The sequence below is a fragment of the Prionailurus bengalensis genome, chromosome D2 (assembly GCF_016509475.1).
Source record: "Prionailurus bengalensis isolate Pbe53 chromosome D2, Fcat_Pben_1.1_paternal_pri, whole genome shotgun sequence".
NCBI classification, from domain to species: Eukaryota; Metazoa; Chordata; class Mammalia; order Carnivora; family Felidae; genus Prionailurus; species Prionailurus bengalensis.
In genome coordinates, this window is record NC_057351.1 from 86,164,613 (window position 1) to 86,187,466 (window position 22,854).

General features: G+C 52.0%; 1 protein-coding gene across 1 annotated transcript in view; it reads left to right on the forward strand.

Moving 5' to 3' along the window:
* The window catches only part of PPP2R2D (protein phosphatase 2 regulatory subunit Bdelta), a 52,733-nt gene that overhangs the window by 26,159 nt on the left and 3,720 nt on the right, over nt 1-22,854 (forward strand). Inside the window, exons 3-9 of the mRNA XM_043597900.1 lie at nt 5,892-5,989; nt 10,451-10,616; nt 11,031-11,143; nt 14,258-14,435; nt 17,327-17,491; nt 19,426-19,595; nt 19,676-19,767. Of these exons, the coding sequence (XP_043453835.1) occupies nt 5,892-5,989; nt 10,451-10,616; nt 11,031-11,143; nt 14,258-14,435; nt 17,327-17,491; nt 19,426-19,595; nt 19,676-19,767 (982 nt within the window). The remainder of the gene's footprint in view (nt 1-5,891; nt 5,990-10,450; nt 10,617-11,030; nt 11,144-14,257; nt 14,436-17,326; nt 17,492-19,425; nt 19,596-19,675; nt 19,768-22,854) is intronic.

Below are 22,854 nucleotides of genomic sequence, written 5' to 3' on the forward strand. Positions count from 1 at the left end.
CGCACCCCCTCCCTTCCGCTCTCAGCAGATGAATCTTCTCTCATACCTCGTGGAAAAAAGCTGTGGTCTGACGAGACCGCCTCCAGAGCCCAGCTCCGCCCTGCCTCCTGTGCCACGCGCTCCCTGACCCCGCCCGTCTGCTCACCCTGCTCCCCTGGGCCCGGGCTCCCCCTGTGCTGCGCCAGGCGCCGGGGCACACGAACGTGGCTTCGCTTCCCCGTCTTCTAAAACTTCGTCGCATGCTCTCCCTCTGGGCCCCTCTCCCCGCTCCGCATTTCTTGTTCCTGCTTCTTCCTTGTGTCACCATAATGTGCAGCGCCTCTTTCCTCGACACCTGCCGGGAAGTATCCTTAGCAGCCCCTGAATAACGTCTTCACTGCTGACTTTTGACTTCCTGGCTTTGAAGAGGGAGTCCTGACTTCCCGACGGTACCTGATGAGGGTGCTTTTTCACTAGCATCGCCTTCCACCCACGTGCACTCCCCCACCTTCCCTGGGGAAGAAAAAAAGGAGAGAGCCGAGGGAATTCTCTTACACGTTTTGGTTCCCTCAGAATCAGGCAAATCCTGCTCATTGCTGAATTAAAGTACATATGCGTTTTCTCTTTCGTACCGATATATTTTTTCCTAGAGCTAACGATCGCCTAATTTTTTCACATGCTTGCTTCTTTGTCTTCAGTGCAGTTTAAGCAGACATGGTCAGACACACAGCAGTGACGTTCCCAGACACGGCACAGGTGACCGCTAGCCCTTCTCTTCCCAGGACGTCTCCTGGCCAGCCTCCTCCGGCCGGGACTGCTGCTCTCCGGGGTCCTTGACTCCTACCTCGGCACTGTCCTCACCATTGTGGGCATGTCAGTTCCCCCCATCTTCTTTGCCCTTGGTTTATTCCCATTTTGCCAAACATCTTCCAGTAGTTTTCTGAGAAAGGCGTTTTTACTCTTTGCGTGTTTGAAAACATCTTTACTCCTCCCTGAAACCCGATTGAACATTTGACTGGGTGTAGAATTATGGGTTGAAAGTTACGTTTTCTCAGAATTTTGAGGGTGGTTGGTATTCCATCCACCATTTTCCTGTCTGGTTCCTTTTGTCTGTGATCTGTTTTCTCTGGGGAATTTTAGCATTTCCCTTTTATCCTGGGTGTTTTAGTTTTCAGGGTGAGGCACCTTGGGCTAGGGGTTTTTTTAGGCTTGGCGCTCACCAGACCTTGTCAGGAGACTCTTGACTTCGTCCTTTGATATTTTTTTTTTTTCTTTCACTCCCTTCTCTCTGTCGTCTTTCTGGAGCTTAACTGGCTAATGAGCCACCTAACCTGATCCTGTGATGGTGATTGTCCTTTTCTTTGTCTTCGTGCTCCAGGCTTTGGAAGAGGTGTTGAGCTTTAAAATTGTTATTCGCGTTTGAATTTCAAAACACACTTGCTGGTTCTCCTTTCTCGAGGTAGCACGCAGCTCATCCTCTAACCTCTAACCCCCATTCTCTAACCTCTAACCTCATCCTCTAGGGACCCTGCCGGACGTAGGGCCACCCTGCTGCCCCCCGATTAGTGGCTGGGGCTGCCAGTGTGGGTGAGCTGCATACAGCATCCAGCGCCCACTTCTCTCCATCACGGGGCTGATGGGAGCCCCGCTTCATAGGTGTGGGAGGTTCACTGGCTAAATGCAGGGCTGTGCTCAGTTAGAATACCACCTGGCACCTCGCAGGCACTCAGCTGGCATTGGTGATGTCACTCCTGTTAGCAGGCATTAACTGTTAACTCCCCGAGGACGTAAAGTGTCGTTTCCTTGAGGTTTTGTTGGTTTTGTTGAAGCGCTGTCCCCCTTTCCCCCAGCCCCCTTGTTTTGGCCACTTTCTCCCCCGTCTGCAGGTCCCGAGCCGTCGGTTCATGTTTAATCTGGAGCCGCTTGCAGAGCCAGCAGCTAGTCCTGTGCGAGGTGGGCTTTCCAGCCGGAGGGCTTCCTGGGGCTGATCTTTCTCTTGAGCCCTGTGGGCGTTTGAAGCTTCAGGACTTTGTCCCTTGATTTGTCACTTTGGAGAGGAGGCCCAGGGAGGGTGGGGACTTTACTCCTGGCAGCTAGCGTTTGGAGATCAGGAAGGGGGCGGGAGTCACCACCTGACGGGATGGGCACAAGCTTGGGGACCCAGCGGTTCAGTACAAGACCTTCTGCCATCTCTGTGCCCAGGGTCCGGTGTGGAGCCTGGCTGAGGCTCTCAGCACATTGGGACCTTGGCCTCCTGTGCACACTTAGACCGTCCCCACCAAAGTGTAAGAGACTCGTCAATACAGAGAACAAACTGAGCGTTGCTAGAAAGGTGTTGGGTGGGTGGAGGATGGGCTAAATGGGTGATGGGCATTGAGGAGTGCACTTGTTGGGATGAGCACTGGGCGCCATATGTAAGTGATGAATCACTAAATTCTACTGAGACCATTATTACACTACGTGTTCACTAACTTGGATCTAAAAAACAAAAAAAAAAAAAAAAGACTGTCGGGGTGCCTGGGCGGCTCAGTCAGTTAAGCGTCCCACTTCGGCTCGGGTCGTGATCTCACAGCTCATGAGTTGGAGCCCCGCGGCAGGCTCTGTGCTGACAGCTTGGAGTCTAGAGCCTGCTTCCGATCCTGTGTCTCCCTTTCTCTCTGCCTCTCCCCCTGCTTGCGCTCTGTCTCTCTCCCTCTCTGGAAAAAAAAGGAAAAGAAAAAAAAAAAGACTGTCACCACCACGCCTGCCACCCCTCGCCATCATCTGTCTGTCAGAGCCTGCTCACCACCATTGCCTTGTGGACGGACGCCTTTCCAGTTCCTCTCTGGCCCCTTAGTGGCAGCGGGAGAGATGTAAGCGTGTTGCAGACAGAGAGTCCGAGGTGGGCTCTTCGGGGCTGCGAAGCATGTGTCATAGTTTCCGAGTTTGATCTGAACATTTACTAAGTAAGTTCTGCATCGGCCAGATGACCCCCTCCTGGCAAAGTGCCTCCGTGCGGACTGTGCCAGTGCGCGGGGTCCTTGCTGCGGCCGTGTGGAGCCGCGGCGCCACAGAGGTGGCCAGCAGGTGCTAGCGTTGCCCGTATGACACTGAGCCATCGTGCGGGGCATGACAGGTTTAAGGGCGCCGCTCGGTGCCCTTAGTGCCGTGTTTATGCTTTTAGCATCACACCAGTTCTGTAAAGTAACAGCCATCACATTAGATTCATGTTGGTAGTTTAAATGTTATTGGTTTTGTAATCTTCTTGGTGTTTAGTTTGTATATTTATATACGTTTTGATTTTAGAGCTCTTCTAAACTCTGCAGACAGCATTTTCTAAATTTAGATTCATGCATATTTACGTAGCTTAATGAAAGTCATTTCTCACCAGTGGCAGTCATGGGAGTTTCTCTTTTAAAAGATTCAGTCCATTTTAATTAAGTTTAAAAATCACTGACAGAGCTAGAATACCATTAATTATATAATATTGTACACCCCCTGGGTATGAATGACAGAGATTTAGTGCCATTTAGTCCAATACAGAATATTTTAATTTCATTTAAGCAAATTGGGTTATTTTGAGTAATTTAATTTAAAAAGTGGCACTTCTAACAAGCCTAATTCTTTTCCAGATCTAACTGGTTTTGTTTTTGTTTTTGTTTTGTTTTTGTTTTTGTTTTTTTAAAGGAAAGCAAGAAATCCCAGGCAGAAAATTCAGTGTGTGTTTAAAAGTCAGCGCACAGGGGTTCTGGGTGGTTCAATGGGTTGAGCTTGATCTCAGCTCAGGTCTTGATCTTGGGGTCTTGAGTTTGAGCCCCACATTGGGCTCCTGGGGTGGAGCCTCTTTAGAAACAGTAGAGTGAGAGCTCGTTTCCCAGGAAGTCCTATAATAACTACTATCTAACTAAAATGTTTGCTCACACCTTTAAGATTTGTATTGCATTATGACAACCTCAGGGGGAGGGTCTGTTTTTTTTTTTTATTGTTTTATTTTGTACTTTTTAAAATTTACATCCAAATTAGTTAGCATGTAGTGCAACAATGATTTCAGGAGTAGATTCCTTAGCTCCCCGTACCCATTTAGCCCATTCCCCCTCCCACAGCCCCTCCAGTAACCCTCTGTTTGTTCTCCATATTTAAGAGTCTCTTATGTTTTGTCCCCCTCCCTGTTATTATATTGTTTTTGCTTCCCTTCCCTTATGTTCATCTGTTTTGTCTCTTAAAGTCCTCATATGAGTGAAGTTGTATGATTTTTGTCTTTCTCTAACTTCACTTAGCATAATACCCTCCAGTTCCATCCACATAGTTGCAAATGGCAAGATTTCATTATTTTTTGATTGTTGCGTAATACTCCATTGTATGTGTATACCACATCTTCTTTATCCATTTATCCATCGATGGACATTTGGGCTCTTTCCATATTTTGGCTATTGTTGATAGCGCTGCTATAAACATGGGGGTGCCTGTGTCCCTTCGAAACAGCACACCTGTATCCTGTGGATAAATGCCTAGTAGTGCAATTGCTGGGTCAAAGGGTAGTTCTATTTTTAGTTTTTTGAAGAATCCATAATGTTTTCCAGAGTGGCTGCACCAGCTTGCACTGCCACCAACAGTGCAAAAGAGGTCCTCTTTCTCCGCGTCTTCACCAACATCTGTTGTTGCCTGCGTTGTTAATGTTAGCCATTCTGACAGGTGTGAGGTGGTATCTCATTGTGGTTTTGATTTGCATTTCCCTGATGATGAGTGATGTTGAACTTTTTTTCATGTGTTGGTTGGCCATCTGGATGTCTTCCTTGGAGAAGTGTCTGTTCATGTCTTTTGCCCATGTCTTCACTGGATTATTTGTTTTTTGGGTGTGAGTTTAATAAGTTCTTTATAGACTTTGGTTGTGCAGCAGTATTTGGGTTTAAGCCCCTTGGCCTCGGCGGAGCTGTAGCCCCGCAGGTGGAGAGCACACACTCATCTGCCAGGCACACAGGCCTTTCGTGTTGGTGCCCCAGCAGCGGGGGGAGGTTCTGATCCAGCCCTTCCAGCCCTTCCACGGAGCCTCTGGAGAGGAGATTGTCTGGGGCAGGTGAAGAGTCCCGGTGGTAGAGGAGCAGGCTGACAGTGGCCTGTGCAGGACCAAAGCCGTCTTTGTCCTGATTCAGTCTGCACTCAGCACCCCTGGGCTGAAGACAACCAGGTTTTCTATTTTTTTGCTCCAGGAGTCCATTTCATGAGTTGAGATCTGTTGTTTCTAGGCCTTAGCCTTAGGTACCTAAGGACTTTCCCAGCACTTGGCTTTGTTCTTTGTACCCTTTGCCTGTAGTGAGCTGATGACCAAGATCCTTGTCAGAAATTCCGTACCCAACCGGCAGTGTCTGACTAGATAATGATGGCGTCATTCTTGTCATTATCGATGCTAGTGACTGTATCCAGTCGGTGAAATAGAGTTTGTGCTGTTTGTAGGGATATTGTGTACAGAAGGCAGCAAAAGTTACTGCAAAGAATATTAAAAACATTCTGTCAATATCATGTAAGAATCAGATTTACTTTAAAAGTTCATATTAGGCATGCATTATAAAATTAGAGCCAGTCTTCTAGGACCAGTTCTTTTCTGTTTTTCTTTTCAAAATTAATTTTCTAAATTTTTACTCTATATCCTTCTCTCAAGACATCACAGTCTAGATAAATCCTGGTGCCCTAGGGACCAGGTGTTCAATCCGTTGAGCAAAACCCATAAGCCCATATGTGTTCTTGGGCTCTGGGCACCAGAATCAGAATTGGGTGCTTGGTAATTACAAGTTTCCCATGAAAATTTTGCTTTATCCAATAGGGAGAAAGTTGTATATGTTTTTATTTTTCTTTTGAACCTTTACTGATTTTTGGTATTGATTATGCCTCCTTTCAAAATCATAATCTGATAAATTGCTTCTGTATTTTATTGACAGCTGACATCATCTCAACTGTTGAATTTAATTACTCTGGAGATCTGCTTGCAACGGGAGACAAGGGCGGCAGAGTCGTTATTTTTCAGCGGGAACAAGAGGTCAGTAATTCACTGTACACAAACCAAATGAATTGCAGCCTTTCTCACGTCACTGGGAAGGAAAGCAGCACAGCACGTTCTCAGTCTCTAAGTTCACTTGGATTCGGTTACATCACATTAACCATATAGAATCTTCTTATCTCAGGGCTGAGCAAGATCTGTGTTTCAGCTCACTGACGTCCACCCTCTGAGCTCCGAATTAGTCCCTTGTGCCCTTACGTTCGGGGAGGAGAGTCCTCACCCTACCCACAGGCTGTCGTGAGGACCAGATGAAGGATTGGGTGGTGGGGTTCTGCATTCGTTTGCTTTTATCCTGTAATTAATTCAAGTGACTGTCGGTGAAAACCACTTCACGAGCCAGTGGAGGTGGCGGCTCCCAGCCGTGCTGTCCAGCAGTAAGTATGCTCTGAACGGCTCCTGCGGCACTAGCCGCGGGGAAGGTTCTGTGTGTGTTGGGGGGCCGTGAATTCTGTGTCCCTCCTCAGAGGTGAGCAGCAGTCTTGCACCCCCCGAGGCCCCACCATCAGTGCTGGGAGGAAGGAGTCGTCACTGGGGCCTGAAGGACCCCACAGGTGAATCTCAATCACGAGCACTGCCTTTTCGGTCACTCCCGCTTTGCGGGGGGAAAGGGCAGAGAAACCCATGTTTTTCAGTTATGAGTAAGAGGAGAATGGGAGGCAGAACCAGGCCTTGCAGCCCCCCCCCCCTTTTATTTCTGCGGAGCCTCGTCAGAGCTCATGATGAGTTCTGATGAAGGAAGCAAGATGGCCTGGTGCCCTGCTCGTCTGCTGTGCACACGGTCCGGGGCAGAACCACCGGGAAGCCAGGCTTGGGTTTGTGGAAAGCCATCTGTCTTTTCTCTTGACAGAGTCACACACAGGCCCTCGTCTGTGTCCAGGCAGGTCAGTGTGCGGTTACTTTCTCATCTGCAGATTCTGGTGTCTACGTTTTTGTGGCAAAACTGGTGTGGCAGCTAGTGGGCCCTGGAATCTAGCAGATCTGTGAGGCAGTGAATGCTGGCCCTGCCACCAGAGAGGAGGCACGTAGGGGCATCTGTAGGAGAGGGAGCCCTGGGTGCCCCAGTCAGTGGAGGATGGCTTCTATAAGTGAGGCGAGGTGTGCCCGCATCTCATTGGAATATACATGTTGCAGCTCTAATTTTGCTATGTCTGTATAGATTACAAAATTTTTTGTCATATTTTTTAAATGTTTATTTATTGTTGAGAGAGAGACAGAGCGTGAGCAGGGGAAGAGCAGGGGTGGGGGTGGGGACACAGAATCCGAAGCAAGCTCCAGGCTCCGAGCTGTCAGCACAGAGCCCGACGTGGGGATCGAACTCACAGACCGTGAGATCATGACCTGAGCAGATGTCAGACACTTACCCAACTGAGCCAGGTGCCCCTAAAAAATATTTTTTTAATGTTTATTTTTGAGAGCGAGTGTGAGTGGGGGAGGGGCAGAGAGAAAGGGAGACACAGAATCAGAATCAGGCTCCAGGCTCTAAACTGTCTGCACAGAGCCCCACGTGGGGCTCAAACTCATGAACCGTGAGATCATGACCTGAGCCAAAGTTGGACGCTTACCCGACTGAGCCACCCCATGTGTCCCAATTAAAAAATTTTTTTTAATCTTATTTTTTCTGATTTGGAATGGTGAGAATTCTTGTGAATAATATTTACTGTCATTAGTCTTTGAAAATCTTCACAGATGATTCGGCAAGTTCATAGTCTTGCATTCTTTCCCCAGAGGTAGATTAGGACATGGCACTCCTTAAGTAGAACTGTGTACCTGATCCTTTTCGGCAGAAGTAAAAGTAGTTGGTGGTGTTTATTACTTTTAGCAGAAGGATTATTTTTAGTGGATTGCTGAGCCATAGCTGTCCTAAATGTAAGAATTGACCTCAGCTCCTTAAGGTTTGCCATTTTAATGATATCCTTATAGAAAACTTTCCTCATTTTTGTGGGTCATCATTGAAATCTAAAAACTGTCTACTTCAACTGTGAAATAGATTGTGGTAAAACTCAAGCATCTTGTTACAAAATATGTTAACGCTTTTGAGAACCTGTAGTATAAAGTGTTTAGTTAAGATGGATTAAATCATTATTAATAAAGTGCAGCAGCAGATTTATACAGCAAACAGGTGGTCAGAGTTGTTTAAGTTTGATAAACCCAACCACCTGCAACTCACTAATCCCTGGGCGATGTGTTTCCCCATCCTTTTCTCGATACTTTGGTTAGCATAAAAAGAGCTTTCATGTTCCATCTGCTTTTAAAATATTTTAGTGGTTGCTGTATGTAACCCTCACTGTAGACTTGGATTTTTCCAGCGCTGTCCGTTAAACGGCCCAGCCGTTTCTGCAGAGCCGCGGAGCCCGGGGGCTGCGGGGACACAGCAGGGCCCTGCCCGATGGCGGGGGGGGGGGTGGGGGGGGGTGCGGCATGAGTGTCAGGCTGAGCGATCGGGGAGATAGGGAGCCCTCCAGATATCCGGGGGTAGGGAGCACGGTTCGAAGTATTGATCTTGGAGCTTTTTCCCCTCTCAGCAGCAGAGCCCTGTTTCGGGAAGCCCGGTGTGGCAGTCTCCAGGGAGCAGAGCTTGGGGACGTGGCTGTGCAGCCCTCGTCCTCAGAGCACAGCTTTGCACCTGACCGCGCGAACTGCTGTGTTTGCGTCGAGTCCGCTGACGCCGGCGCTCGGCACGTCTGCCAACAAGATAGGCCTCCTGCCGCCTGCGGATCACAGCTCCCAGCAGCTCGGGCCGTCGGCCTGGGCTCCGGCTCTGCCCCCTCCTCCAGGCCCTCGCTGTCTCCTCTGTTCTGCCTCTCCTAGGACAGGACGGGGCGTGGAGACCGCTCACTGCCCCTCGGGGTCTCAGCCTATTGCGGGGGCGGGCGGGGGGGGGGGGGGTCTGGTCGGGCAGTTACAGCAGGAAGACGGCCCAGCAGTGTCAGGAGCATCCATTCTGGTTCTTGCACACGGTGGCCCGGGAAGGAGAGCAGCGCTTGGGTGCGGGCACCTCATAGATTGGTTCAGATTCTGCTGTTTCTCGAAGTGGATTATGGTCCTGAGCCCTGGGACTGAGGACTCTACAGATTTTTCTTTCCTAAATCGTCCCATTTCATTTTTCTCGTCAGCAAGTTAGAAGCATCTGCTGGCAAATGCTGCTTTTCTCGTGGACGTTAGCCCACCGAGCACAGCGCACGCGTGGAGGCCACGTGCTAGATCCCAGGGTCCGTGTGTGGCTTCTGGGAGTGTGCAGCAGTGGAGAGATCAAGACAGCTTTGGGGGTGTTTCCTCATAATGCTTGATCTTAGCTCAGATATAAAGAAATCTAGACAGGGGCGCCTGGGTGGCGCAGTCGGTTAAGCGTCCGACTTCAGCCAGGTCACGATCTCGCGGTCCGTGAGTTCGAGCCCCGCGTCAGGCTCTGGGCTGATGGCTCAGAGCCTGGAGCCTGCTTCCGATTCTGTGTCTCCCTCTCTCTCTGCCCCTCCCCCGTTCATGCTCTGTCTCTCTCTGTCCCAAAAATAAATAAATGTTGAAAAAAAAAAAATTAAAAAAAAAAAAAAAAGAAATCTAGACATAAAGCTCCCTCTGTTTCATTCAGTTTCTCTGACACGCTTCCTAAAGTGTTAAAAAATGTAAGACTAAAGATGCTGATTAAATAGCAAGAATTAAACAAAATTTTAAAATTAAAAAAAATTAAAACAATTATATTAATTACGTATTCTTACTGTTTTATAGAAAATGTCATTTGAGACATACAGAAGATTTTAGGTATTAATATAAGTATATTATGAACCCACCCCCCAGGTTCTACTCTTTCGTAAAAGAAAACCAAGCCCTTGGCAGGTGGGTGAGGCTCCCGTGTACCCTCCCCGTGCCGTCTTCCAGCTTCATCCCCAAGTCTTACCTTACTCTCCCTCGGCCTTCCCAGAGTTGGTTATGACTTTGAAGACGGCCTGTATTTTTCCGAGCGTGTGTTTATACTTCTACTGCAACATGTAGAATTGTTTTATGTGTGTTAAAAATCCACATAACAGCTATCCTCTACCGGTGGTGGTCACCGCATAAGTGCCATTCGATGGCCCTCTTCCCGGTGGGCACGAGTGCGGTCTGGGCCGGCTGCCCCAGGGCCCAGGGGGTGCACTCACCTGCTGTGGGCCCTCGGCCTCTCTCCAGAAGTGCACGCACGGCAGGGCCTGCTCACGTTTGCGGAACCCTGGCTCACGTGCACCTGGAGCGCGTGCCTAGGACAGAGACGGAAGGTCTGGGAAATCTCTGTTACTTGTTTTTTCCACGTAAATTAATTTGGAGTGTCATCTGTTTAATAATTTTTGACCTGGGATTTTGTTTAACTTTTTAAAAATGTGTGTGGTCATTTTATAGTCATATTGGTAGTACGGAGTTTTTCTTTGCACTGTGCTTTGTTCATTAAAACAGCCTCCTGTTTCCTTGCAGAATAAAAGCCGCCCTCACTCTAGGGGAGAATATAATGTTTACAGTACCTTTCAAAGTCATGAACCAGAGTTTGACTATTTGAAAAGTCTAGAAATTGAGGAAAAAATCAATAAAATTAGGTGGTTACCACAACAGAATGCTGCTCATTTTCTACTCTCTACAAATGGTAAGAGCTTTTTTGTTTTTGTAACTGGTTATTTGATGTAGGATTTTATTTTTAATTTTCTGGGTATAGGTTCCTTTTTTACTTTAACCCATTCTAGAAAATGTTTCTGTTTAAACTTTGGGGAGAGGGTCAATTATTAGCTAGGCAGCAGGTGGTAGGCTGAGGACTTAAAGAACACAGAGGTGAGCACGCACACGCTCCCCATATGGCGCTGCCCTGCGGCACACACCCCCCTTCTTTACTTACTGTGCCAACAGAATGTCCAGGTTTATCCGTAACCGGAAGCTAAGGTTCAGAGGCTCGTAGCTTAGAAATCCACATAGAACCACACAGTTTTCTGATGTAATACTCGACTAACAGTGGTGCGTGCTAAGGTTTTTCTTTTAATACGGAGGCTAAGATTTTTATTTTCAGATAAAACTATTAAATTATGGAAAATAAGCGAGCGGGACAAAAGAGCAGAAGGTTACAACTTGAAAGATGAAGACGGACGGCTTCGAGACCCATTCCGAATTACGGCGCTGAGGGTATGCGCTGCGTCTCCTCACACTACTCGGTTCTCTTGCTAGTTAATCGGGGACAGTGCGTGCATCTGCATAGAGGAGAGCGCTGAGTGGGGCCCCTGTGGGGTCCGCCTTTTCCGGCCCGTGGAGGCTATCTGCGATCACAGTCGCCGCCATTTGTATGTGTTACGGTCGGGTTTCCTTGTGCGTCACGTAAGCAGGAAGTCACACGGCGTCTTCAGAAAGCACGATGACACTAAAGAGACTCAGATCTAACTCCACAACAAATCTCTCTAAGCGTGTCGACCCCCTTCACTGCAAAGGTCCTGAGTGGCGCGTGGGTCGTGGTGACGTCCACGTGGGATTCGGAACGTTGCCCTGGGTGGAGCCGCGTGGGCCGCAGACGCTGGCTTTCACGGAGTTCCCTGGGTTAGCTGGGGCATGTTCTCAGGTTTCCGAATCATCACTTCTTTTTCTAACTGTGAAATTAAAAAAAATCCTTCCCTCCCTTTTTTGCTGACCCTGAGCCCAGTATGAAGTGACCGTCACTTCTGGTACCTAGATTTTTTTTTTTTACTTTTTAACGTCTATGACGTTGAGTAAAACTAACTGAACAGGCTCTCAGGGTCTTGTAATTGGCCCCCCGGTGCGCGCCCTGGCCGGCGCGTACAGCGAGATGGGATGTGGCGAAGGCAGTGGGGCGTTAGTTCGGAGGCCTGTCCTAAAACCGCTGCCTGGTACACGGGAAAATTGTCGGCTGGCTGGTTTCTTTTCTAATGAGGTTTAAAAACTTTGCTGAATACTGTTCACCAAGTGAAGACCTAGTTAGTGCATACGTTCCAGGTTAGTAGGAAGGTGTGACAGGGAAGGACACCGTCCCGCAGAGACCCTTCCCCGCACCACACCCCACCGCAGTGACGCTGGGCGCGCACAGCATGCTGGGATGGCGGGCACACGGGTCAGAGCCACAGCCCGGCAGCGGAGGCGGCGCTCCCCATGGTTCAGGAAACAGCAGCGTGCGGCTGAGTAGCATTGCCCAGGAGGAGAGCGGGCTGGGTCAGCTTCTTCCAAGGCTCTCGGGTCCCAAGTGTTGCCGTGTGTCCAGGGGCTGATTCCGAGAAGTGACGTAATATACTCGGGTGGAGTTTATAAAACTGATTTGAACCAAGATGTGTCGATCTGAACATTGGTGATTTCTGCTGCCCCGGTTACCGCTTTCACATCCACGTGGCAGCGAGAAACCACTCGGAGTGACGGTGGCACTGGTGTCAGCTGCCAACACCTGAAGCGCCTCTAAGTGGGATGGGCTGGAGAAGGCATTGGGCGCCCTGCTCTGGCCTCCTGTCGGTCCCCGGCCGCCCTCACGGCCTCCCGCCCGCCCGCCGGCTGGCACACTCTCCCCGCTGCTGGAAACCTGCTTCCCCCTGAGCGCACCGCACGCTCACGTGCCTCTACCGTAAAAACCATAGGTCTTATTTGGGTAAATAAAAACCAGTGCTGGTTTTATTCAGAGGCTCTTTTATGTGTTCAGCCCAAATAAAATTGGTCTAATTGGTGGCCAGAGTGCGATTTCCTCAGAAACTGCTTTTGTTAATCCCAGTGGGGTTTAAGACATCACAGGCTGTAAATAGACTGGTCTTTGTGAGTTTAAGCCCATATTTGATTTCTTAACTGCCTCTCTAATAGCTAAAAATAGAGTATTTGTCTAAACTTAGCTGAGTGGGAGTCAAATACTGCTTTTTTTTTTTTTTTAACGTTTATTCATTTTTGATAGAGCATGAGTGGGGGAAGGGGGGAGTACACAGAATTGAAAGCAGGCTCCAGGCTCTGAGCTGTCATCACAGAGCCCGACGCGGGGCTCGAACTCATGGGCTGTGAGATCATGACCTGAGCTGAAGTTGGATGCTTAACTGACTGAGCCACCCAGGCACCCCAAATACTGCTCTATTTAAATTTTGTTTTCCTCTTAAATTATTTTAGCGCCAAAAAAGGAATTTAATTAGGAGGAAGAGGCTTTCAGGCCTGGCATTAAAGTTGCCACGTGTCTTGATCAGTTAAAAGACTGGTTGAGGGCTGTGGCCACCCTCCCTGTGCCCCGCAGGGCAGAGAGGCCAGCGTGTGGTCGGCACCTGTCTGACTGAGGTGCAGGAAGCAGTGTTGATGAATGTTTCTCCAGGCAGTTTGCAGACTTTTGGTCAGAGAAGACGAAACGAGAGGTGCTCCCTTTGGCTTTTAATCAGAAAAATAACGAGTTACTACTGTTCATTTTTTATTGTGATTTTAAAGCTTCTGCCTTCTTTTCCATTGGATGTCAGTGATGTTGGGACTTTGTTCTTTTTCTCACGCGTGGACACGATGACGCACGATGGCGCCCCTGCCGCTCGTGTGGGCATGTGTGTGTTTGGGCCGGCCCCGTCCCTCCCGCTTTGCCTGGCTGACTCCACGTCTCCATGGTGGCATAGGTGTCCTGTCCCCTGACCACAGCGCACAGCACAGAGATGGGGTTTTTGTGCCCCCTTTTTAAAAGTTTCTTGTTGAAGCATAATCTGTGTACCAAAAACTGCCTCTGCCGTATAAGTGAACGGCTCCATGGGTATTTCCAGGCTGACTTGCCCGCGGAGCCAGCAGCAGATCAGGCGTGGTACCTCAGCTCCCTGGGGGGCCCCCGTGCGCTCTCCTGTCCCCGCACCCCCTCCGAGGTGCGTGGCATCTGCACCGAGCAGACCAGCTGTGTAGTGTCCCTTTTAAAGGCAGTGGCTGCAAGGGAGAGAAAGGGATGGGGGTTCTTGACGGAGTCTCCCATGGAGACTTTGCTGTCCTTGTGGCTGCGGGGACACACGGGAAGGAGAAGCCAAGCATTAGGCATCGGTGCGCTGGAAGCACTTTGTCAGGTGCCAGTTCAGTGTGCCCTTCGACGAACGTGACCGGCCCTGGCGGTGGCCGCAGGGAGGGACAGGACCCCATTTGTAGCCTGTTTTCATAGCTCTGGTAATTGCTTATTTGGGGTATTGTCTGTACGAAACCGTTAGCTCACTGTGAACTCGGATTTGTTCCTTTTTGTTTTCTGCTGTCTTGAAGTGTTGTAATTTTATGCTGCGGTGATCTTTGTTTTGAATTCCTGTCTCCTTCCGTTTTTAGGTTCCAATATTGAAGCCCATGGATCTTATGGTAGAAGCAAGTCCACGACGAATTTTTGCCAATGCTCATACATACCATATAAATTCCATTTCAGTAAATAGTGATCATGAAACGTATCTTTCTGCAGATGACCTGAGAATTAACCTATGGCATTTAGAAATCACAGATAGGAGCTTCAGTATCCTTCGTCAGATGGCGGTCTCGGCATTTTTCCACGTTTGTCCTTCAGAGACGTGGCTCTCCGTGCGCGTCTCTTCCTGCGTCTGAGTCTCCTCTACTACGCGCTCGCTGCCCGGTAGCCCGTGGTGGAGGTTCCCTGGGATTCGGAGCATCCCTAAAAATGGAAACTACTTTCTGCCTCTGGGGAGGGTTCTCTATGTAATGAGAATGACCAAGTCTGTTGCCCCCGGGTTAATGAGAGGCTGTTTCAAATAGCGTCTGTTGGCGGCTCCGTTGTTGCCTGCCCGCCCCCCCCCCCCGCCCCCAAATCTGCTAGTAGATGACAGACTGGAAAACACTGGCTGTGGTTCGAGTGATGTTTAATCATCCAACCCAAGAAGTGACACGTAAGAATTGTGTCTTAAAAGATTTGTTTAAGGAGTATTCAAAAGAGTGGTGCAGTGGCACTGTTACGAAGGTGAAAGTCTGCCAATTATTGGTTAGGCAAGTTCTTGATTTCTCCAGAAATGAGAGTCCTGTCACATGTGCACGTCAGGGGGCTTCAGTCAGGATTTCCCATGTTCTGGAGCGATGTCGGGCCGGCCGGAGCGGGACGGGCGTCCGCAGGGTCGCCTGGGCTGCGTGTGACGCCTCCACTCAGGACAGTCCACGAAATCAAGCGTATATACCTTTCAGATTCGAGCATGTCACCGTGATTTTTATTATCTGTTGTCCTTTTACTTGATTCGGTTATTTCCTGACCGTGGTAACTCGTTTCCCGAAGAGCGTGCGGGTCTGGCCGCGGGAGGAGGCCTGAGCGAGGGGCCGCTGTGGCCGCCGCACTTTCTGTGTCTCTTCCTCTGCAACCTTGCAAAACGTCCCAGCTTAGGAGGCTCATGCCTGTGGTCCCTGCCTTCTCTTTATTCTCCCTAAATTGTTCTCTTTTAAATCAGTGTTTCTCCCATTAGTACATGACTGTTTGGAACAAACTTCCAGTAAGCGGAGAAGTTCTTCCCCCTCCGTCGTTCCAGACAGCCATGGTAGGTGGCGGTGTGCACGCCTGCAGCCTTTTCCCGGCAGCGCACGGACGCGTGTGTTCGGAAGCGCTGGGCTCATCCTCTGCTTGGTGGTAGTGACGTGACGTTCCAAGCGCTCGGGAATGTCAGCGGCCGAGTTCAGCTCTGGGACCTTAATTAGCATCGAGTCCCTCAGGCCGTCCAGGCCTTTCTCCTCCTCCGGAAACCTGCACTCCTGGGGGGCCGCCTGGGGCTTTGCAAAACCCCAAAGCCAGTGGGCACGGAGCCGCGTGCACGGGGCCTGGTGCACGACAGTGAGCCTCTGCCGTCGGCCTCGTTTTTTCCACCGCGTCCTGACCGCCTTTTTCGTATCCGTGAGACTCCAGGTGTGTAACTGCAGGGTTTGGAGCTCTTGAGGGTTTGCGGCTCCGCGCCGTGCTCTGTGTGCCCCTCGAGCCCGAGGACTGGCGCCGGGGCGCAGGCCGTGTGTGGTACCACTTCCGTGCGGGCTTTGGGACGGGCGCCCCCGCCCCCTCGGCGTGCTTGTTTTCAGCAGAGCATTGGATCTTCTGAAAAATAACTTTTCACGTTAGTGAAACCAAACAGACCATTTTTAATTTCCTCGATTATAGGTGAGTTAAAGTATTTGCTGTTGATTTGCCGTCCATTAGTGTGAAGTTTTTTTGGTGTCCCTTGTCATTTTTCTCCTGTCGGAAGCTCCTGTTTTTCCTTCATGATTGGCGAGCGCTCTCAATTCATAAACGATTTGTGTACGCACTCACAGTTTTCGTCGCCTTTATAAAATTTTGTCTCCCCATTGTGTTCCGAACGCCCTTCCTTGTGACCTAGATTTTGAGACACATACGCTTTGACATACTTTTTTGCATCTGTTAACACTATCTTATTTTTCCTAACACGATTACTTTAAAAATACCTTTGATTCATTCACACGAGACCTCCGGCAGCGAATTGTGCTCTTTCCGGACACTCAGCCCCCGCCCTGTGCCCTTGGACCTCTGCGCCCGTCCGCTCGCCGACGGCCGGCCCTCCTCTCACCCTGGTCAACGTTGCAGATCACGCCCTGTGCGTGAGGGGAGCGCGGCTCGCTCTGTTCGGGTGCCTCCCCACCTGCCTGGGCGGTTTCCTCACGGGCTGGCACGGACTCCAGCTCCTTGAACTTAACCGGGAACTCCGCCCTGGCGCTTGGCGCCGGGGTGCCCTGTGAGCTTCCCTGGACTCCCAGCAGCCCCTGGGCGTGGCCCAGGTCTCCACCCTACGTAGCAGTGCACAGGGTCGGCTGCAGGGCTGTAGTCCCTCCAGGATCGCTGCCCACACTGGGTGCTGTCCAGTGACACGCTGTGGTGTCACCTAGTTGTCAGTGGAAGGGTTCATCTGGCCCCCGTCGTTCCATCCCGGCCCGGAGCCAGATTCCACTCTCCTCTTGTGTTTTTCAGTTAAGTGATTTCCGTATTTGGCGAGCTATGCTGTTCTAACTACTTAGAACGAGCTCTTGATGGCAGATGAAAAGATTCCTAGAAAAGCAGAATCTTGGAATTTGGCAGGTCTCGTGTGTGTGTGTGTGTGTGTGACGTATGGATAGAAGTATGGGATTTTCGCATGGGTCTCACACCATCAAGCACCTATGATCTTGCCCTGAACGTCTTGTGGAACGTTAGTGGCAGCAGTGGTCCGGGCCTGCTGAGCCGCGGCCCTGTGGTCTGAGCGGCGCTTAGGTGACACAGGCCCTCTTCCCGGCGTGTTCCCCGGCACGCCGTCTGTGTGGTCACCTCCTTTACCTGGCCACTCTTAACGCTCACGGTGGGTTTTTCCCGCCTGCCGTTCGCATGGACGTGGTCGAAGCTGCCGAGCACCTGCCTTAACCGTGTGCCTCCAGACATCGTGGACATCAAGCCCGTAAACATGGAGGAGCTGACAGAGGTGATCACCGCGGCCGAGTTCCACCCGCACCAGTGCAACGTGTTCGTCTACAGCAGCAGCAAAGGGACCATCAGGCTGTGCGACATGCGCTCCTCAGCCCTGTGCGACAGACACTCTAAGTGTAAGTGCCTGGAGGGCTCAGCTTGCCTCGTCTAAATCCGCCTGTTCTCCAGGCGCAAGACCGTCTCCAGAGACTTAGGGTTCCTTCCGTTCCGCTCCCACCCGCGCAGGCTTAGGACCTGCTGTCGATCACCAGTCCCGGGGGGCTCTCGCGTGGGCCGTTGCTGGCGCCACGTGGACGCTGAGGGCAGGGTCCCGTAGACTTTCCGTTAGATGTGCCTCGGAGGGGCGGCCTGTAGTGGTACTCCCGTCACAGTCTCAGGGCTACGTCTGAGGGCTCCCGGGCCGGGGCCGGCCGAGAACCGTGTGTTGCCTCCACCTCCGTGCGCTAGGACCTCGTGCAGCTGCTAGAGCACATTTCGCTCGTGGTCGTTCTCGGCTGTCGCGATGGGCTCTGTTCACAAGTGAGCTTTGCTGCCCTGGAAGGCACTTCCCTCAGGTGACGCTCTAGCACTTTAATCCGCTGAGCCTTGAAGTTTCTTCTAGGTGAGGAGAGTTTTATCTTGTTTTCAGTTTTAGCCATAAAGAGTAGGCCCGGCTTTATAGAAGAGCAGAAGCATGTGTGTGTCCTCCCTTGTGTCCCATGGTGGGGACTGGACTGCACAGCAAGCTTTGCCGGCGCGTCCCCAGAGCCCGCGAGGGTGCCTCGATTCCCGTGTCCTGGGACGCGCTCTCCTTCGGGGGAGTCAGTCCATTGACCGTTCTGTTTGCGGTGGCTCCCCTGCCGAGCACGGCCACACAGCAGCGCCTCACGTCAGATGTGCTTGCCGACTGGTTCACGGGAACCTTTTTGCCTTATTCTCTTTTTTCTGAGGCTAAAGTGTGTTTTCAAGAATTCTGTCCTCTTTATAGGAGTCCTGCAGTGAAGAGTCAGCTTCGTATGATGTTGACCTGTGTCTCTCAAGATTAATGGTCTTTTTTTCTTTTTTTAGTTTATTTAAGTGATCTCTAGACCTAATGTGGGACTTGAACTCATAACCCCAAGATCAAGAGTCGCACACTGTTACCGACTGAGCCAGCCAGGCGCCCCTCACCATGACATTCTTGAAGAGACCATTTTGCAAAGATGCCAGGAGTAGTTCTTGTCGGCAGTTTCTCTGAGGAAGCACTCGGCATTGCCAGTAGCTAGCTTGCTTAAAATTCATTCCACGTGCAGAGCCAAGAAACATACAGGTTCCCGTGTTTAAAAAGAAACAAAAGGCTAAAGCGGCTTAAAGTGAAGTGCAGAGACCCTCACTCGAAGCTTCCTGAGCCGAGGGTGTGATGGCACCCTGGGGGACTGGGGGGCTCACGGAGCCTCTGGGGCCGCTGTGGCCGCGCAGGTAGGGGGCTGTTGAGTTTCTGCTGAAACCGCAAAACCTGTAGGAGAAAGGAATGTCTGCCGAGGAAGCATCTGGAATCTTTCTGAAAGTAATTGGGTCTTGTTAATGGAACTTGGCTCCCAGACAGCAGAGACTGACACGGGCTTTGGCGGGTGGGACCATCCGGAGGTTACAGTCTGGACCCAGGGTGCCCAGGCGGCGCCACCTCTGTCTCCCTGTGACACGGGACAGGGCTGCTTGGGCACCCGGGTGTGTGTGGTCGCGACCTGTGGTTAGCATGGCGGTTCTTGACCGCAGTCCACGCCGGCATGTCGGGGGCGGATTCCCCAGGCCGCAGCCCTGGGCCTCAGCCGTGGGCGTGCTGCTCCCGGGTCTGGGCGGGATCGGGGGGTTTCTGATGCTGTCCCCTGTCAGTGACTGGCCCCGGGCCACCTCCTCGAAGTCTCTGAAGCACAGAAGGTGAAGGCCAGAAAACTCACAGACTGGAAAGGTCAGGAGCTTGAGTGGCGTGCGGGCTGTGCCCCCCTCTGGGGTCCCCGGGAAGGGCCCGGAGCCCGGAGCATGGTTCGTCCTCCGGCTTTTAAACAGAAGCCGAACACGTTGTGTTTTCCAGTTTTTGAAGAACCCGAAGATCCCAGCAGCAGGTCCTTCTTCTCCGAAATCATCTCCTCCATCTCCGACGTGAGGTTCAGTCACAGCGGCCGGTACATGATGACCCGAGACTACCTGTCGGTGAAGGTGTGGGACCTCAACATGGAGAGCCGGCCCGTCGAGACCCACCAGGTGAGGCCGCCGCACCGGGGCGGCGCCGCGTCTGCCCGCATGCCCGCGGCGCCGTCTAACCTTCCTGTGGTTTCGTTCAGGTGCACGAGTACCTGCGCAGCAAGCTGTGCTCTCTGTACGAGAACGACTGCATCTTCGACAAGTTCGAGTGCTGCTGGGGCGGCTCGGACAGGTGAGGCCGCGGGCAGGCCCGCACGGGAGGCGGGGGGCGCCGGCGCCGGGGGTGCCGAGCCGTGCTTTGAGGGCTGGTTCTCAGGCTCCCGACGGTTTGTTTTTATTTACTTAATGTTTTGTTCTGAGAGCGAGCGAGCGAGCGTGAGCATGCGCACACACGGGGGAGGGGGCAGAGAGAGAGTCCCAGGCAGCCTCCGCGCTGTCGGCACGGAGCCCGACGTGGGGCTCGATCCCACAAACCCTGAGATCGTGATCTGAACCGAAAGCCGGAGTCGGATGCTTAATGGACCGAGCCACCCAGGTGCCTCCCCCCTCCAACCCCAGCCCGCTGCCCCCACCAGACGGTTTCCGTGGAGAGAAGGTGCTCAGGAGCAAGTTCTCCCCGTGCTTGTGGTGCTTACAGTACCTGTGGTACTAAGGTTCTCTGGGGCTGTTTTTTAAATGCTTTTAAAGTAACGTGTCATGTCTTGCTGCCAAGAGGACTGTGACGGAAGGGACTGGGGCGGCGGTTTCCCCCTCAGCATGTGACCGTCCGCATTCCAGTGGCCTTTCCTGCGGGAGAGGAGCGGGGAGCGCCCTCCCGGCTCACTGCTGGCGGCGCTCCGGCGGCAGGGCCTGGTGGCCTCTGCAGTGTGGTAGTTCTGGTGCCTCGGGAATGTGTCTTGTGCCCGTTCGTCAGAGAGGACGACGCCAGTAGTGCCGAGGATCATGTCATTGCCGTCAAACGACACGTTGCGTTTGTGGTGCTGGGAAGGGCCGGTCCCACGTGACCGAAGGAAACTGCACAGCAGCCAGGATGAAGCGGGGGTTGGAAGTAGAAGGTCAAGGGAACCCTGGGTGCCGGGCTGGCCCGCGGGCATCCGGTCCCAGGACCCAGGTCTTCACAGCTGAGGTCTGGTGCAGTTACAGCCTGGGGCCCACGCACTGCACAGTGATGGGAGACCCTCGAGGGTTCTGGAAGAGGCATCATCCATCTACATTCAGAGTCCCAAGGGACATCTGTCTGAGACTTTGAGCATAAAAGTCCCCTGAGATTTGTAACCATCAGCCTGTCCCCCCTCACGGGATGTGGAGTATGTGTACTGGCGGCCTGATCTGGAAAAGCTACTGCGGGCCTGGGTGCTACGTAGCAGGCCGGGCTCTGGGCATCAGGAGGAACAGACCTTTTCGGGCCTAGGCTTTTACCTGATTTACGTGCCGACCCTCCACCTCTTGGTGTTTTGTGGATGCTGCTGGAGACACGAGTCCCCCAGGGCAGACTCCGGGCTCCAGACCCCTGGCCTTGCAGGGTAGCATGAGCTCCGTGCAGGCACCGGTTTTCCAAGGCTCCCGCGCCGCACAGGAGTGACACAAGGGGCCCAGGCCGGGCCGCACAAGCAGCGGGGTTGGTGTCACATCCAGTGTGACTGGGCTTCTCAGAAAATGGTGAGCCCGCCTGCCCATGGACGCTGCGGAGCCCAGACTCGGGGCCCAGGGAGAGAGCACTCGAGAATCACATTCTTGGCACGGCCACGAAGACGCGGAGGGGCACCCCGCACCCATGGTGGATTGCCTCTCCTGGTACACCCAGGGCTCGAGATTTCCCCAGATGTATAGGTAAAAACTACCAAGTACGTGAAGGAAAGCTACTGTGAACAAGTCCGAAACAGCAGCAAAACTGAACCTCTGCGGATTCAGATACTGGAACTATAAGCTGCAGAGTATAAGGTAAGAGGGCTGAAAATGTTTCCAGACTGAAGGAAGGAACCAAAACCTGAGCAGGGAACCGTGAGCAAAACCACTAGAAATGACCCGAGAGATTTATAAACGGAGCAAACAGAACTTCTGGGAAGGAACTACTCAGTGGTTGAAAATGACCATGGGTTCAGTAGGAGATCCCAGGCAGTTAGAGAACAGGAGAAGCCGTTGTCTGGGGCCCAGCGCGGAGCTCCAGGGGTAGGATCTGCAGAAGGGCACGAGCATGGAGGCTGGGGGAGGGGCACCCGGTGAAACACGTGTTAGAGGCGTGCCCAGGAGTAGAGAACTATGGAGAAGTGATGTCCGATGCGATGATGGCCAGGAACTTCCTGTAGACTTGAGGAACAGGTTCAGGAAGCACAGAATTCCATGTCTGTGTCCTATGAAATCCCAGGGCACCGCAGGCAGAGAGAGGTTAAAAGCAGCCATGGGGAAAAAAGACGCGCTACCTGGAGAAGGGACAGTCAGGCTGGGAGCGGCCTTCTCAGCACAGCAGGTACACGGGATGGTGTGACGCAGCGTGTTGTCCTTCCTTGTGACCGCAGTCACTGCCCGCCGAGATAAATGATCGGTCGCTCAGAACAGTGTGCAGTAAAGCGCATTCAGATGGGGGACGGTTCACCCTGACCAGAAGCTTACAGGATAGATCTCAGGGGTGTACTTCCAGGAAAGGACGTGACCCCAGAAGGCGGCTCTGAGAGCTCAGGCAGGCGCACGGCCACCACCAGCCCTGGCCCTGTGAGCAGAGCTGAGGAATATTGACTCTGAGCTCTGCTGATGTAAGCTGGTTGCCTGTGGGGACAGGTTACAGCTGTCCCTCAGCCATCTAGTACACGAGCTGGGTGTGACTGAGAGACGGGGCCAGAGCCCTGAAGGAGCAGCACCCACATGGAAGAGACCGAAGGACTTCTGGTACAAGCCCCAGCCCCAGACAGTGAAGAAAAACTTAGGGAACTTCACCCACTTTAACGTTGTGAACTTGTTTTGTATCAAAACGCGACAGTGAAAACCCATGAAAGCAGATATGGCTAGCCAAGAGCGGAGTGTCCAGAACCAGTGAAAGAATCGGAGAGTGAGAGCTCACAAGCGGGAACGAACAGAAACGGAAAGAAGACGAGAGCGCTGGGTGTCAGTAGTCGGCACGTTAAAGGGACAAGGACACCTTCTCACAGCCTTTACAACGGTGGGCTGAGGGCGGAGCCCGACGGCCTTGACCCTGGCCCTCCTTTTGAGACTGGCAGCGGCCCACATGGGTCAGGCACCTGGTGCGTGTGCAGGCAAGAAACATGCCGAGAAACCGGAGCTAGCAAACCCCTGAGGGGCCCCTGAGTTCGCCATCGGGTGAGCG